Source organism: Ruditapes philippinarum, unplaced genomic scaffold (genome assembly GCF_026571515.1).
Source record: "Ruditapes philippinarum isolate M1 unplaced genomic scaffold, ASM2657151v2 ctg12995_1_1_1_1, whole genome shotgun sequence".
In the NCBI taxonomy this organism is placed as follows: domain Eukaryota; kingdom Metazoa; phylum Mollusca; class Bivalvia; order Venerida; family Veneridae; genus Ruditapes; species Ruditapes philippinarum.
In genome coordinates, this window is record NW_026864811.1 from 3,361 (window position 1) to 22,539 (window position 19,179).

General features: G+C 32.5%; 1 protein-coding gene across 1 annotated transcript; it reads left to right on the plus strand.

Annotated features, from left to right (window-relative positions):
* Window positions 1-1,405: 1,405 nt before the first annotated feature.
* On the plus strand, window positions 1,406-18,814 carry LOC132726887 (multiple epidermal growth factor-like domains protein 10; the record flags this gene model as incomplete). The annotated part of the gene is made up of 14 exons (XM_060712297.1): window positions 1,406-1,654; window positions 2,032-2,235; window positions 2,652-2,789; window positions 6,925-7,059; window positions 7,431-7,670; window positions 8,049-8,264; window positions 8,855-8,992; window positions 13,107-13,244; window positions 14,190-14,327; window positions 16,353-16,490; window positions 16,811-16,948; window positions 17,402-17,539; window positions 18,274-18,411; window positions 18,756-18,814. Coding segments are annotated over 14 exons (2,207 nt in total), but the record flags the coding sequence as incomplete, so codon positions are not given.
* Between the last annotated feature and the right edge of the window lie 365 nt (window positions 18,815-19,179).

A 19,179-nucleotide genomic window follows, 5' to 3' on the forward strand; every position in this document is an offset into this window, starting at 1 on the left:
CATTTTAAATATGTTGGGAATGAAATAAAATGCAGTTAATATTTTTTCCAAAGAACTATACTTGTATACTCTATTGCAATGTTCTTGTGAAACATCAAGTTTTTCGATCGGACTATAAATATTGATTTTTACAAATACATTATTAAGCTTATCAGCAAACTTAAGGTTTTTTTAAGCTCCGTAACAACCGTTCGCCAGAGGCTTTTTTATGGGAAATCTTAGAGCAAACATGAATTTTATAATGTTAAAATAATGATATCAGAGAAATGTAGCGATAAATGTGAAATTATTTGTCATTAAAGTAGTCAAGACAATGTAGTATTTGACTTCCATATAAAATACTAATTTACTTTAACTGTACTCATCATTGCCAAAAAGCAACAGATGAAAAATATGGTTCAGGTAATTCGCCAATGTGTATTTTTGGATAATATAGGAGAACATCAAAATAAAAAAGCTTTTAAGAAAAACAAATAAAAGCATAATGGGCCTTTAAAACGTTATTTTAACCCTCGGGGGATCGATACACCACACTCCCCTCTATACCCCCAGTAAAAATTTTATATTATTCTGAAGCTCTTAATGTGCGACTACTTAAATAGTATTTAAATATTTTTAGTACTGCCTATACGGACTACTACTTAAAGCCGCATCTACACCTAGTCAAGTTTCTTATATGTCACATTTAACTGAATAAATTCAACATATTGTCAGGCACATTTTTTACTAAAATGTCTTACTAAGATTTCCATGAATTTATACCTTTGTCTATGCTAAGATAATCATATTTCTATGTGTTAATAAAAAATAATGCATTTAACTAAAAACTATGGAGTTAATGAAAGGTGTACATTCTTTTAAAATAAATGGAAAATTTGAGAAAAAAATATTTTAAGCTTAATAATTGATACAAATTCTTTATTTGGTGATTAATTTGGTGAAAGTTCTTCACTTACTAATCAAGACCATTTAAATCCCTATTAATTCTACTATAATTCAGTACACATGTTTTGCGTCTATTTAATACCTTGATTTTTTGTTTACCATTGGCTTTGACTACAATATATTATTTAAAACATAATGAACATAAATTTTCTATGACCCCAAAGTGCGGTCGTTTGCCTGATGTTAAAAAATGCATATGTACCTGTATAACGCACTTTGGGGTCGAAATTGGACCCCAAAGTGCGTAATGCACTCTGGGGTCCGACCCAAAGTGCGTTTGACCCAAAAGTGCGGTGTTACACTGCTATAAATATGTATTTGTTACAATTTATCATTATTACAATTTGAATGGAAAGTTAGTAACTTGATATAACTGCAAACTATGTAAAAGTAAAAATGTTCATTGTATTAATATTTCTTTTTGAAATCCAAAACAATTGTCTCAATTTTATCGTTTTAGAATTCCATCTTATCGAACAAATCAGAGCAAACGTCACAACAAGCCAGTCCAGTACTTATTCTCCATCCAATAATCCACAAGATTTTAACTCGAGTAAAGCAATAGACGGGGTGCAGAATTATTCAATAGATACATGTAAATGTTGCAGTGTAACAGACGGAGCACCTCCTTCATGGTGGCAAATTGATCTTGGACAGAAATACTTGATAAGTTCTTTGCAGATATTTGGCCGTGCAGCAAGTAAAATAAGTAAGATAATATATTTTGGCTAACTATAGACAATTTTGTATTCAGATCTTTACAGTCCATAAATAACATATTAAATTAGCAACAACTATTCTCAAAACTTCATTTAAAATATGACATTTTCTATTATTCTCCATAGTTATATTAGAATAATAAAATGAACATAATATCAACCTTATCAGAAAACGAAACAAACAAAATCAGTCATATTAAGTCTCAGGTCTTTACAAAAAATAATTGGAAATAAAAACTTAATGTTAGTAATGGTTCCTCTAGAGAAAATAGGAATGGTTAATTTTTGGGATATACTAGTATATAACACAGCAGAAATACATCTATTTTGCTTTTAGCGTTAACAATCGATTTATTTTCTTTGGCAGATTATAACTATCAATTAGAAAATGCAACAATTTATGCTGGAAACGTATCAATAAAAACAAACATGACTTTTGTTTACAAAGTTCCATCGATGACTAGTACACGGAATTTTGCAAAAAAATTAGACGCAATAATCGCACAGTACTTCAGGGTAGTATTGAACCAAAACGTGTTGACTTTGTGCGAGTTCAAGCTATTTGGGAAAGGTATCGCTTTAAATTTTAATTATGTAATCTTTTCAATGTGATAGTACAATTTGATACGAAAAAATTAATATTTTACAAAATACTAAAGTCTTTGAATTCAAGAACGTAATTACTATTTGCATCAATCAAAATGCAAGTTTCTTTCACGATGTCGAATTTGTAATTACAAGAATTAACATCTTACCCTGATAAGATTAATGTTTGCATCACTTTTTAAAGGTACTTAAAATTCGTGTACAAATTTAATGTGTCTAGGCAAAGGAAAGTTTGAATAACTTCAAGGTCATAATAACTATATTAATAAGATTACAGCGCTTATATTTACATGGGTTTTAAACTATCCTCATGATTCAACTCCCTCTATAAGAAGTTATTATTTAATAACTGTTAAATTAATGTGAATATTTTTTATTAAGAGTGTGATATAGGTTATTTTGGATCGGAATGTTTGCATAGTTGTCACTGTTCAGATAATAGCAAATGTGATCAAGTGACAGGGAAATGTCAGACATCTGGTTGTCTGGCAGGCTGGACAGGTGAAGCATGTGAAGACGGTGAGTTGTCACTTTATGATTAAACACATTTTCTCATTTTTTGTTTATCTTTAATGTTTGGTAAACATTCGTTATTCTTAAGAAGTTTCAATTTGTTTTATCTAATTATTGTTACATTAATACTATACTCTACTAGTAATAAAACCATCTTTAAAATGCCACGTGGAGTCGCTATGAAAATGCGAAAGTCGTTCTTTGGATATGATCGTTTTTGCGTCATTTCATGGCCGTATTATTCTTTTGTCGTAACAATTGTGTATGCACTTAACGTTTGAAGAAGAAGGTCCAGGAAACAGTGTAACTTTAAAATTGGATCAGAGATAATGCGCTTATCAGTAAATTCTTTCAAGAGATGAAATCATAGTTATACTAAAGGTGGTATTACAATATTAATGTAAGAATTATGAATTGCAATAGTAAAATTCTTGAATTTAAAGACATAAAGACTGGCGTTATCACAATACTGAAATCGTGTTTAACGATCTACAAGTATTGCAAATTTTGTTGTCAAATAGAATACTTGGTGAAACTTTGATGCTACTTTATTCAAAAATACCATTTTTTTCCTGATAACATTAGATCAGATTACAGTCTGTTATTTTGCATAAACCACTGTAGTATCTACACACATTCTGAAGCTTCTGGCGAGTTTTAGCGAAAATGACAAAAATTTCAAAAATATGATTCATTGTTGCGCGGTAAAAATGGTTCAGATTGATGAAACAAAAGAAACTAACTATAAATAAAACCTATTAACCATGATTCTATTTGATGTACCTTTGTTGTACTTATTATACAAAAGAATTGTATAGGTAACTTTGTTCAAATTAAGACATACATCATACATGCATAAGTACGTCTGATTGCAAGTTTTCTGACCAGGTATATCGGCTAGGGAACAAAACACTTTACTCCCAGATCCTCCAACCCTCACATTTTAGAACACCAGCTTCAAGACAATAAATCCCCAACATCTATAATAGACTTCACGCCCTCATCCCTTAACTTTTAGAGTATATAGTTTAATTCATTGGGGTGAAATGTCTGGGGTGTTAAGTATCTGTGAGAGAAGTGTCTGTTAGCATCGGAATTGTGTCCCGAAAAATTATTACCTCGCAGCACTCCCATCTTTTTAATTGCAACCAAACATTTTAAGAGTTTAAATATGAATCCATCGCTAAAATCCTTAAAAACTTTAGAGACTACAATTTCCATACGAAAAAAACCGAGCTTAACAAGCAATTTATCCATAATTAGTCGGCCGTTTCGGATGATCACATCATATCACCTATCTGTCATCGCACAACAACTACGGTTATTGACTTTTATATGTCTTGTAGTAATTAGCTTATCTTAACAATTACCATATCGCAATGTAATGCATCGACATCATACGATTTCTTGTGCCCTGTTCTGTTTTTGTTTAGGGTCCTCTTTGGCTCCTTGCCACTGGCTCTTGTTGCTGGATCGTGTGGGGGTTGCGTTCATTGAACGCCGCCTTTCTTTGTTGATATTGTTTATCATAGTTAAAAACTTACATTCCTGCTTCTTCTGTACCAAATATATTCCTACACTTTTGTCCTCTCGTACCAAATGAGGAACAGGAACAATTTACTTACTCGAAATAAATCTTTGGTAATCTACTTTGACAGATAAAAAGAAACAAATGACATTGGTTATGTTAAATTGTCATATTCAGTTGATTGAATTCATTATCAATTTGACGATTTCACCTTTGTGAAGTAAAATTTGTGAATATATAAAAACGTATATGTGCTACATTCCAATCACTTATTGTACATGTAACCTGTATGTGCAATGGCATTGACCTATCATCTTAAATTGTTGACACAATTTCTGTCCTCGATGCTCTGTAAATTGAATGTTTGTTCAACAAGGCCTTTGTTTAGCTTTAACAGGCTTTCTACTGGTCCCTACTTTTCCAACTTTTCCTACTTTTCCCTACTTTTTTCTTTTGATCCCTACTTTGCCCTACTTTTTTCTGAAATAGCCCTATTATCCCTACTTTTTAATTTTGAAATGAAATGAAAAAAAGAAGATATTTAAAATGGTATTTCAGTAGTATTTTCAGTTGCAATTGATGAGTAGTTCAGGTGTGTGTGTGTCTCCTTGTGATGTCCATCCTTGAAAGACTCATGGTGCCTTGGCAAAACATTCAGCAACATTCTGGCTATGAGGTAAATACATGAAACCATACTGATTGTTTAAATAACTACTATTTTATAATTTCCATGTTCCTCTTGTAAATGAATGCATGCTTCAGTCTAGTTTGACACTGCCAAGTGCTTATTAATGTCTATATTAGGTTTATAAATATTCCCAATAATGCATTAGCTGAGGGATTCCACAGTTGCCATGCTGTACTGATTCTAAAGAACATATTTTTTTATTAATTTCATTTGTGTTTGTGTTATTTTCTCCATGTCTATTAGACCATATATTTTAAAACAAAGTCATCAATCAAAAATTTTACAAGGTTTAAATAAAACATTGAAATGTGATTAAAGCATTGGCAGCTGTGGGTATCAAACACTGCATTGACCAATTGCTCTTGTGTCTGAGTAAAGTTGCATCAGTGTGACTTATCAATTTAGATTCCAAGCTTTTAATTGTCACTTAACAAAAATCTAACATGTGCAAATACCTTGGTATTGCTTCATCACTATCCATCAGATGGTTGTGCATTTTGTCAACATGATATAATGTTAAGCTTAATCATGAAAATGACAGGTCTTAAAAATTCAAATCATTTCATTGTCTTGTTGACAATAATGCACAACAATCTGGTAGCAAGCTTGGATTAGGCTTGTTTCTCAGCTAGATTGTATTTACAGATGTAACTATGCATGTTTGGCAAATAAATCACAAATTGTATTTATATGTACATGTAACATTTAACATTAACATTTGGCAGTATACTGAAGCATGCATACATGTAACCTACTTGTACCTATTGTTCCTTAAAATACTACACTGTGGCATGTTGGACATAACCTTTGCCCTTTCAATATACTATAATTTATGCAACATATTAACATGAATATACATCAGTTTAACCTCAAGTACATGTAGCTCATACAGTAACATGCAGTCCTGTTCATATAGCTTTTAGTGTACATCCTGGTGTTGGTATTCACAGCTTGTCTGCATTTACCTTGACTATGTAATAGACTAGGATCTAGTAGCTTATGCCTTACTAATGTGAATGTTCTTAAAACTATGTGCTAGATATACTCATTGTATGTTTGTTTTGTTGATTATATTTGTCTTTACCATTGTAAATAACATTTTGTATTGGTGCACTTGTATTTAAAGAGAAATAAAAAACAATTTCAGGTACCTGTTTTTCAAGCATGGACTGAACTGAAGATACACACAGCCTGATGTGGTCTTGGTGATGGTAAGTCTTAACTAAAACGGTAAGAAATTCCTACTTTATCCCTACTTTTTAACATCAGAAATCCCTACTTTGCCCTACTTTTTGGTAAAAAAATGCCCTACTTTTTCCCTAGTTTTTTTGGTAGAGGCAGTAGAAAGCCTGCTTCAAGTGTATTTTGAACAAGAATTAAACGTCTATACTAAGATTTTTAAAAAGAACTTACGCGTACCAATTTACTTTAACCCTGCAAATATGTATATGCATAAAATGCTCGGGGCTTACAAACTAAATCAAACCAAGTCTGCAATTTTCATGTATTTTTACTGTTTTTAATGCTTGCAAGTGATCACTTTTTTCCAGATATTAAAACATTACAACAGCAGGTGTCAAGTGCTGTGTGAAAGCCGCAAATAGTTTCCCCGTACTTCACTTCAGTGTTGTTATATTTTTCTGGTCCTTCGGAAGCATTGAGTCCAGCACTTTTAAGTTTTGAAAATTTAGTACCGCTCAAGCCGGTGCTAGAGGGCATAAGGGATGTTGCACATTTTCTATTATTCCTCATGTACAACCTCAATCAAACCGAGTCTGCAATTTCCATGTAATTTTGCTGTTTTAATGCTTCCGTAGGATCACTATTTTCCAGATATTTCTACAAACAGTGCTTTTAGTGCTTTGATTTATGAGAATTATAATGATACTATGTATTTAATCTGTTTTTTTTTTTTTTTAACTTAGACTGCCCAAAGGGTACATTTGGTTTAAATTGTGATGGTATATGTAACTGTAAAGATGATGCCGAATGTCGTAAAACGGATGGAAATTGTAGTTATGGTTGTGCATTTGGATGGTCAGGTTTTAACTGTAGCACAGGTATCGATTTGACAGTCGCTTAAACGCTTTAATTTATGTTTTCGTCCTATACGAACTAATTGCTCCCTAATAGAATCGAGAAAAAAAATTTTAAAATTTAAAAACATGTTTCAGTGGGGTATCGCAAAAAAAAAAAAATTTATATATATAAAATTTAAATATTTTCATTTTTTGAAAACATCAAGAGTTATTTAATGTACTCAATTTCTTTGATTTAAAGTGCGCGCATGTAAAGATAATTGATGAGACAAAGTTCAAATGTTTATGAGTTTATGATCTCAGTAAATATATATAAGAAAATAACGTTATTTTGAATATACTTTATGATTAAAATCATTATATGTCAATTATTTACTTTATGTTAATTTCAGATTTAAATCTAATCAAGCGTATCAGAGCAAACGTCGTTACGAGACAATCAAGTACATATGCTCCTCATGAAAATCCGTCCGATTTTAACTCGAGTAAAGCAATAGACGGGGTACACAATTATGCAGTAGATACATGTAAATGTTGCAGTGTAACAAACGGACCCATTCCTTCGTGGTGGCAAATTGATCTTAAACAAAGATACTTGATTGGTGCTATTCAGATATTTGGACGAGAATCGGGTAAAATGGCGTTTTAAGTTGTACTTTTTCTTAATCTTATAAATATAGATCTAGTTATATGTCTCCTTCACTAGATTTAATCAAACGTAAGGTGTGTATGTCAAGGTATAGTATTACAAATTAAAACATAAATGTATTTCTTTTCTCAACCTGCCTCAGTTCGATTAAGTGTTATGAAGTTATATGCATACGATGGAAGTAAAGTATATATAATTTAAGCATTTTTGATTAATCTGCATTCTCGTCTTTACTTAGTTAATATTTCATACACTAATATGCATGTATTTGTTAGGACATTTCAACACAAAATTAATTATGTTTTAATCACACAACCGCAGAACACTTAATTGAATGTATAATCTTGTTAAATCGTGATAGGTTATCCAGAGCAATTGCAACATGCAGTAGTATATGCTTGCAATGCATCCATGGCCTCCAACATGTCATCGAATAAAATGAAGGTTTACGAAGTTCCTAATATAACTGACACACGAATCTTTACAAATGACTTAGATCCACTGATTGTGCAATACATTTTGGTAGAGCTGCCACAGACGTTTTTGACTTTGTGTGAATTCAAGTTATATGAGAAAGGTAACTCATGAAATGAGTATATTTGCATCTTTAGTCTTTAAACAATATTTATAGAACAAACATGATTATACGCACATAAACTGTTTAAGTGAAATCAAATTTTGAAGATTAAATTGATATGTACACATGTATCACTCATATAACGGATTTAAATAAAATAACTATACAGATGATGAATTCTTTTGTTTGTGTTCTCAGTAGATTCATATATAAGGGTTTATGTGCTTTTAACACAATAAAAAGTTTCACAGACTTGATTAATTATTTAACAACCATTTTAGTTCCCAGAACATTTGCTACTCATTTGCAAAGCAGTTATTAGCTGTTAAATTTTCCAGAGACTGGCGATTGTTAAAAGAATTTACTTCGACAAACTTTAGATGGAATGTAGGAACAAATATGTTTTGAAATAATAATGTTTATTATTGTTTTAATAAGTTGGAAGACATGTGTTTTTGTTGTCTTTGAAAATGTAAATTATGAAATATTTAAATGATTTGCCTATCCTTATACCAAGAAAGTGAAAAGTGAAAACACATACTAATTTACTTTGCGCTTTAAAACTTCTATATGTTCTATTTTTCCTGTAGAATGTAAAGTCGGTTATTTTGGATCGGGATGTTTGCATGGTTGTCATTGTTCAGACAATAACACATGTGATCAAGTGACAGGGAAATGTCAGACACCTGGTTGCCTGGTAGGCTGGAAAGGTGAAGCATGCACAGACCGTAAGTTATATGATACAAGCAAATAGTAATTGGATAGTAGCAAACTTAGTAGCGATAGTATTAGCAGTGGCAGTAGCAATAAGTAGCAATAGTAGTAGTAGTGGTGGTTGCTGTAGTTGGCAACAGAAACAGTAAAGACAAGCAGCAGCAACTGTATCAAAATCAAAAGCATAAGCAGTTACAGAATCATACGCAGTAACAGGAGCAGTAGCAGAGCACCTGAGTAGAACCACGGACTTTCCGTTAACAAGCTGGATAGCTTCTACACATGAGGAGCATGAATAAACCAACGCGGCCATGAACGCCCGATGGGTAGTAATAGCAGTCATGGACCTAGTCGTAGCATTTAAGGTAGATACCAGTTGTAGTTGAAAGAAGCAGCAGTAGAAGAAGCAGAAGCTGCAGAAGAAGAAGAAGCAGTAGAAGCAGCAGGAGCAGAAGCAGTGACAGTAGCAGTAGTAGTAGAAGTAGCAGTAGCAGTACTTTTAGGTTAATTAGTCATATATTTTTATGATTCATGTGAATGACACTAACAGTTCGAGCAAAATGTATTTTATTTCATAATGGGAATTTTATGCATGACATGATTTATTTAGTTATTTTACAAATGCAAATATAAATGTAAATTAAATTCAAAAAGAAATTTAATATATTACAAGTACGGTATACATTGGAAATGGAATGTGAACAAATTTGAAAAAGGCTGACGCCCAGACAAGAAGGTTTTTAAAGAAGCGAATGGAAAAGGCTTTGTTTGGGTGCCTTCTGGGTGCCTTACTTGGGTGTAGAGGGATTGCTCCTATGAACGTTGCCTTTAAATAAAAAATCTTTAATCCTTTTTTTCACTTATATTTTAGAGTTAGAATATAAATTCTTCTTTCCCTCCGCCACAGTACCCAAACAGCATTAGCAGTAGCCGTTGCAAAAAAAGCTGCAGTAGCCAATAGTAGCAGTAATTTAAGGTTTTTAATCAATAGAAAAATTACATAAATATGTTTGAAATTACCGGACTATCCTACTTAGAAGGACAAATAAATACAGTTTCCCGTTCAATAAGTGTATACATTGTATAATAGTTTTGGGCCTTTCTGTTGAAAATGTGTCAGGGTTAAATCGTATACATATACATGCACAGTGCGTTAACTGGAGTGCGGGTATTAGTTACCCGCACTCCAGAGCATGCCCATTAATTGGCTCATTTTTGCTGGGGTTTACATATTGTGACGGCAGAGAAAGGGAAAGCGACAGAAATATCATATTCAGATGTTCGTTCATTGGTTCATTTTCGCCGGGGTTTCATATTGTGACAACAGGGAACGTGTTTTTATGTTTGACTATGATACAAAAGAGAAAGAACACCAAAACACTCGGTAATCTGATTAATACTCGGGGGCTACGCCCCCTCGTACAAATCAGATAACCTCGTGTTTCGGTGCTCTTTCTATTACTTATTTATCAGGAATGAACACTTTGATTACAACAGGTATCCGGTACTTGTACGACCTATGGCATGCTTGTACAAATGCTAGTTCACAATTGTGGCGGGACTGGCCTGGGTGGATTTAAATCATAGCTCATACTTAAATTATTCAACTTTTATTTTCCGCATCTACTGAAGTAGTGCCATCATGAATCTCTTGAAGTATTTGAAATATGTATTAACAAACGAATGGTTCTGGGCCGAGTAGGCAGCTTTGTGTTGCATCATATATACCCAATCTACATGATAATCAAATAGATGTTATCCGGAACGCGGCAAATGTGGGGTTTTCCAAGCCACAAACAAACTTTTATCGTTATAGCTTCATTGTGCACTACCGGTTACAATAGACTAGTCAACCATGTGTAACTATGTTCGAACCTGTGACAGTAAAAGTTTGTTTTATACACCCGGTTTTAACTTGAAAAAAAGCAAAAATGTTCTGAAATCCTGTGACAGTCTATAAAAAAAAGTGGCGAATAATTCCATTTTATTAATCCGGTGACAATTTGGTATATGCTTTTGTATAAGCTCCGACATAAATATCAAAAGTATTTCACACATGGAGCCACCATTCATTGGATACATATCCTAAAATGTAGTTCGTTATAATTGGAATAAAATATCTCTCAAAGTAAATCATGTTACTTATTGCTTAGTAATTCATATCATATACTTTCAAACTAGGCTGTACATGTCACAGTTCAATAAATTTTCAATAAAACATCCAAACATAATTTCCTTATGTAGTAAGGACGTGCCATATTCGGTATCATTGTTCGAATAATAACCTGTTCGACAAAGCCATTTACACACAAACAAGTAGTCAAGTGTTTTTACATATGACATTAACAACTATTGTGTAGATTCTCCATTACCGGTACACACTTTGTTTGTTTTAGCGTTTTCTTATTGAGCTAATATTGTCCCGTTTAACACTACACTGGCCAAAGCTTTCGCATAAGCGGTGCAGTATTCGTCGCAGAAACGGTGGATAAAAATGGCCGTTTGCCCTTGTCGGTAAGTTTATGACTTAAATAACTTTTTTATGTTTTAGTTGTTAATGGGAAACACCTAGTGACATTGAAACCCACATGTAATTTTCCCAATGCTCACGATACATATCATTGCCATTTATTTGCAAACACATTTCAACAGTTTGACGATGGGACGACACTTTAAACACGTAAAAACCGACCCATAATTACACCGGCATGGTATCGTCTGAATGACACTTGCAAAAAACAATCTATTTTGAAACTTTTGTAAATTGGTATTGCCGGTTTATAAAATAAATGACAAAACTATTATTACAACGCAGACGGCGGTATATTCGATTGCAACGCAGTGCGGTGGGCTCGATAGCATTAGTCCAAGTGTTTAACTTGACATATAGCTCACTTTTCAATCGAGAACAACTTTTTTCCTAGCTTGACATAGGAACAAAATGTGTTTATTTTGTGTTAAAACAATATAATTATGTATACAAATAGATGTCTTGAGTTCCGCATCCATTTTTCTTCAATTAAAACTTATCTGGCAGGTTCATGTGTTATCGAAGAAAAATAGTCCAAAGGTTTGAACAATCTATTTTATTTTCTTAGTGTACAGATATCGATTTTGATGCACCATTCGAGTTGAAATGCTCACTTAAGTAAGAACATATACAGTGTTCTTTATCATGATATTACCTTCAGAGATCATGCATTTGACAGCCAGGACCGAAGAACCAATGCCTGGCGGAAACTAGGGGTCATGACATATGACCTTGATGCACCACCGATAGAATAATTACAAAGGTTATATTGCAAACAAGCACCGTGTATATAAAACTATATAAATAGAGGATAGAATGTTTTTCTTTGTTATGTTTGACCCTCAAAATAGACTTTAATGGTATCGGGCTCACCGCATGGCGTTATAATCGAATTCACTGCCCTTTGCGTTGTTATCATGTTTTGTCAATTCTTTTATAAGAAGGCAATGACATTTAACAAACTTTCCAAAATATGGTTGTTATGTGCAATAACCATACATACGAAGCCATGCCGATGTACTGAGCGCTCGTTTTTACACATGCTTACCAACAACAGCAAATGGCCATTTTTGATCCATCGCTTCTGCGACGAATACTCCACCGCCGCTGCGATGGACCCACCGCTTCTGCGAATGCTATAGCCAGTGTGAATACAAGGTTCTTGAAGGGGTTCCAATCAATATTCAAATTTTAAAAATTCGGGAATCTTTAATCAAATGAGCATTATCTGTTTACTAGCACAAAGGAATGTGGTGGTGTATTTTTAGTGGTGGGAGGTCCTCGTTTACGATAGAAATAATTTATAGTCGACTCCATTATAACTCAGGAATGGACAGATATCCGACCTTTCTCCCTCACACAAAAAAGTTCATAATGATAAATAAATATCTTTATCAGAAAAAATTAATTAAAAGAGTCTAGAGAAATGAATGCAAAGCTACGAATTTCGAAAAATATTTTCGGGTACTTCTCGTACACCATTTGTAAGAATATTGTACATATCCCTTTATCAGTTGTGCTTAACAGTGACTAAATCCCTATGATTTCAAAACCATAAACTTTCCATCACAACATATTTTGATTGATATCTATTGCAGCATGTAGTCATCGCACATTTGGTGTGAACTGCTCTTCCGACTGTCATTGTTCTAATAACTCAACTTGTGATGCAGTTTCTGGAAAATGCCACGTTGGTATTTGTGATCCTGGTTGGAGAACGGAAAGCTGTAACAAATGTAAGAAATGGTGCTAGTTAATATCTAACTCAGAAACATTTCTACTATATCATAAGTATGTATTAAATATGTAAACACGGGTATTAATTTGTGTATACATATACATTGCAATTTTTACCCCTTATATTTCCATGAGTATCCAGTGGAATGAAAATGTGTAATTATTTCTTTTTATGAATTATCACCATAGATACAAATAAGAATTTCTTAATCATATAAGTACATGTGTTAAGATTTTAGTAAGAATTAAAATATTCAAAGCTTAAATATTAGTCTAGTTATCAATGTGCTTTAGTGAAATATGCCTTTTGTACTTTTCTTTCAATGACACATTAAACATAGTTGCCCATAACATTGTTTCATCTTTGTTTGGTTTGTACTTTTATCACTCAATATGCTATATCTTTAAGATATGGAAAATCAAATTTAATATTAAATCAGAGAGAAAAAATGAATTTAGAAAAACAAATGACTGATTAATATCAAATGCCTTAATCAAGTTTCACTCACCACCTCAATGACACAAAACAACTTTACGGACAACTGACAAAACTTTAACACTATACAATGCCAGACGTATTACTCTAAAGCGCAGTCGATTCCATCCTTGCACCGGAATAAATAATATTTCATTAAATTCTGACACACAAATGTCTTGTAGAAAAATATAACTGAAAAAATGTTGTCATATTATATGAAACAAAATCATAATAATTATGAAAATATAGTCACGAATAAAAATATATTGTAGTTTTACCTCAAATGTATTACAGTGCTGAACCTGTTCGAGGAAACGAAATGGCCGTATGGTTAAGATAAACATTTCAGGATATTTCTTGTTCGCCATTTGTAAGAATATTGTACATATCCCTTTATCAATTGTGTTATACAGTGACTATTTATCCATAGCAAATACCCCTATGATCTCAAAACCATCTATTGCAGCATGTAGTCATCGAACATTTGGTGGGAACTGCTCTTCACTCTGTCATTGTTCTAACAACTCAACTTGTGATGCAGTTTCTGGAAAGTGTCACGTTGGTATTTGTGATCCTGGTTGGAGAACGGATAGCTGTGACAAATGTAAGAAATGGTGCCAGTTAATTTCTAACTCAGAAACATGTCTAGTATATCATAAGTATGTACGAAATAAATTATCACTATATGTAATAAGTTTTCAGTTACAATTAAATTTGTTTCAGAGATTAAATATCAGCTTTGCGAAATTTAAGAAAATGATGAGGAGACCATTTTAAGCGAATTTTAGCTTATTTTGATTTTGAGTTATATCCCCTGAATGTTCGCAAATGAAAAAGCGGATAATTGTAAAATGTGATCGACAACACTCCATAATTGCGCTTTCAATGTTATAATTGTAATATTTTAAAACCATAAGATCCAATGTTAAGGGATGAAGTTTATGAAGTTTTCTTCTGCGTTTATGTCTGTATTGAAAACGAGAACTAGTTTTAAAGAAAAAGTAGATTCCTCATAGATTTAGAATAGTACCAAAGCAAATTATAGACTTTGACTATTGTCAAAGAAAATCAAGCAATGAGTGTTTTATTAAATAGAAAATATTGTTATAAAGTGTTTTAGGAGTAAATAAGTTTGACACTTACTCTGCTGAAGTTGTGTTATATATTTGCCAAGCTTTGAATTTGAAACTGACAATAAATGGTTAAAATTCATGTAATCGGGGATAACTGAAGACTATCGTCTAGTTCATTCCTTTATTACCTGAGACATACAAAATGAGCTTACAAACAAAATAAAAGGAAATAACAAATAATCGATTGACAAAACAATAAAATTACAAATTTCATCAAATTCGTCAATGGACAATGAATTTACATAAACAAATATATCAATTCGTAAAAGCATCATCATACAAGAACTTGAAACAATGTATCTCAAGTTTATATAAAGTAACTACTTGTATCACACAACTGTACTGTAAAGTAATTTATATCGGTTACTCATACTAAGTGGAACTGGCGAAGGGAAATATCTTACTTAAGCAAGAAGATGTTTCGCGGGGATTTCAGGGTCATGAACGTGAAATATTATTGAACAAATTTATATAACCTTTCAACTTATAGTGACCTCTCATACGAAACACACTATAATATAGCATTATATAGTTAGGCTGTAAGCAGGCCAAGCAAAACAAATAAAGAACATACTATTCAAATAAAATTACAACAACAAAAGTATTATCATTCTTACATATTTCGATCAAGTGAGGCATTTAAAGTTGCCTGATTTCAAGTTGTGTCAGATTGATTTAATTGGAAAAAGAGAATTATTATTGAAAAATCCAAGCCTTCTATAACAAAAGAAAGTATATTGAGGATCAATAGATTAATATCTGGGTACAAATTTGTTTGTACTGACTTGAATTGTTATATTTAATAACGTTCCTCTTATAGAGTTCTCATTTAAAAATTATCCGCTGACTACCTAAAAACTCCGCCTAACTGATATAGTTCAGATATACTAAATTGGGAGATAAACAAAGCAAAAAAAAAAAACATTAATGAAAATAAAAGAATATCGTTCACGACAGATGTCAGCAGGCTAAACATAGCAAAGAGATCAGATATCCAACGTGACATTCTTGTAATTCACCTTTACGGAATAGAACAGTACGGTTAAACTGTCAGAATAGAATTTCCAGACCAAGGAGGCGATTTGAAAACAAATTATAATTATATGCTATGTACACTTACTGTATATGTTTGCCTTTTGAACTATTTGTTCTGTTTTGACATGTAATTTAAAATTGTATGAATTTTTATGACCACATTATTCTTTAACATGTGTTGATTAAATTTTATAAATTTCATATCTACTGGTCTTATTACCAATGGCATACATCCTTATCAACTGAAAATTGTGTAACTTACATTTTTATTTGCTACTCGTTAATGTAGGATAAAACAATTTTCCAGATACGGCGGACTCCTGAGATCCTATGTATTGTTTCAATTTTTCAGATTTAGTATTACGTAAACTGTTATTTTGTTGTGATGTCGAAGAAAGGCTTCCGTCTATGTGTTCTGTATTTACTTATGATGTCATAGCATAAGATGTTTTTTCTAACAGTGTGTTATCATGGAAACTTCGGTATTGGGTGTAACAAAATGTGTCATTGTAAAGACAACACAAGTTGTGATCATATAAGCGGACATTGTGATACAGGATTGTGTGATCCGGGCTGGTTATTACCTACATGTAGCAAAGGTGATATGATTCACTTTGATATTTGTTTGTCTCCCATTTAAAACATTTGCTATGTCATATTTTCCGATAAAATATATCCTACAACTGGAATATAAGGTCCAAATATGTACACATTCCTTTGATCTTACAACAGTATGAATCTATAATAGCATTCTTAATCAATCAAGAAAATTGATTTATTTAAAAACCTTCTTGTTATATGCAAGTTATATCTGCTTAAAAGACTGTTGTTCAAGTACACACATGCAGGTTGCGCTATTGAATCATATGAAATGTGAACATTGCTTACCTATTTATAATTTACTTCATTTTGCTTTAAGCATGCGGCCATCGGAGATTCGGACAGAATTGCAGTTCGATTTGTCATTGTTTAAATAATGCAAGTTGCAATGCAATATCCGGAGAATGTCACAATGGTATATGTGATGCTGGATGGCAGACTCCTAGGTGTGATAAAGGTAAGATGTAAAATTCAAAATATTGCCTAGATCTTCTTTTTAACTGCAATAAATTTATGTTTAAGCATGCACGTCATAAATACTACAGGAAAAGTAAACATTGCTAAATCATTTATTTCATATTGATTTTAGCATGTGGCTATCGAAGAATTGTACTTCGGTTTGTCATTGTTTAAATAATACAAGTTTTTATGCAATATTTGGAGAATGTCACAATGGTATATGTGATCCTGAATGGCAGACTCCTAGTTGTGATAAAGGTAAGATAAAAAAAGTTCCTAGATCTTTTTTATAATAGCAATATCTTGCAAGAAATCAGGCTAAGAATAGCAAACTATAAAGGAATTTCTGTGTGTATGTCTGATTTATGTGCCTCAGCTGATCCTTGTAAGAAATTCCAAGTTGATGTTTTTAGTCAGAGCAGTTCCTTCAACATTTGTATTCAATTTTTAGTATGCGATCATCGTACATTCGGATATGATTGTTCATCTACTTGCCACTGCCTTAACAATACAAATTGCAACAGTACAACTGGGACCTGTAATACTGGATTATGTGATCCTGGTTGGCAGGGACCTAAATGTGATCGAGGTACGGATAACTTGTGTGCATAAAATATGATAAACAAGATCATCAAGGAAAGGCGGCGTTCAATGAACGCAGCCCCCACCCGACCCAGTAACAAGAGCCAGTGGCAAGGAGCCCAGGAGGACCCCAAACAAAAACAGGAAAGGGCACAAGGCAGAGCACGGGCAGGCAAACCACAACCTAAGAATAAATAATTAGTAACTGATAAGGAACTAAAAGAAAACAAATAAATGATTGAATATTAGGCCCATAAAGTCAAAAGGCACAGGGGAAGGGGACATGAAACCCGGGGGGGGGGAATAGAATAAAACCGTTACTTTTATTACATTTAGTATACCTATTATTTGTTCCTTGACATTGTTTTTAATGATAATACTCTTGGAATGAATTTTATTTAATTTTTATCATTATTCATGAAAAAACTGTGGTCACAATTCATTTTACAATTGTTCATTGTTTTGTTATTTTCTCAATAATACAAATTGCAACAGTACAACAGGTACGTGTGATATCGATTCATGAGTTGTGATTAGCAAGGACCTAGTTATGATCAAGGAACTTATGTATGAATTGTGTATAATTATTCATAAAACTAAGGTCATTCAATTCATAGTGCATGTTTTGGTCTATATAGACAATGAAATAGGTATAGTTCTAATACATATGGTAATCAATTGAATTTGGTCTTCCAATCATTTTTTTCATTTCCCGTTTCTACATTATTTTGTTATATGCAGTATGTGACAATCGGACGTTCGGTGTCAATTGTTCAGCAACTTGCAATTGTCTGAATAATACAAATTGCAACAGTACAACAGGTGTATGTGATAATGGTTTGTGTGATTCCGGTTGGCAAAGTCCTGCATGTGATCAAGGTATCATTTAATATTTCCAAGGATAATGTATATATTATTTAAGCATACTTTCAACTTTTTATCAGAAGAGTATTCTTATATCACAAAATAAAATAGAAGCAAAAGAAGCTAAACAAAAGATTAGAATAAAACTAAACTCATTTTAGTCACAAACATGAGTAGATTTTTTGCAATTTATGAACTTTCATTGCTTTGGTTTTGTTTATATGTTATAAATCATATCCTAACCACAATATTACGAATCTCCCCCCCCCCCTTTTGCACATATGTGTGTCAAACAATTGTTTAATTTTTTTGTTTTTTTTTTAAATAAGGAAGCAATGATGGTTAAATCTATTTTTTAGTATGTAACAATGGTACCTTTGGATATAATTGCTCATCATCATGCCATTGTCTTAATTGAGTCACATTGCAAACAGCACAAACAGGGGAATGTCAAATCGGGTATGTGAGTCAGGTTGGCAAGGTCCTGCATGTGACCAACCGTACTACTTAACAATAATTTTGTAATTTTTAAAATCATTTCTAAAATGTATTCTTAGGTACTTTGGTATAGAAATGGATTACTGTATCCATGATATGTGTATCGTTTGACATCATCTTCAGTTTTACTTTCATTTGTTTACCTACTTTCTATTATTGTTACGGTATTGTTACGGCTCAGCTTTTCCGTAGTATACATATATTTTTATCAGATGGTGCCTTTTAGCGTTTATGTCGTTTTGTTAAATGTAAATAAATATGTTTATATCATGTAAGACAATTCCT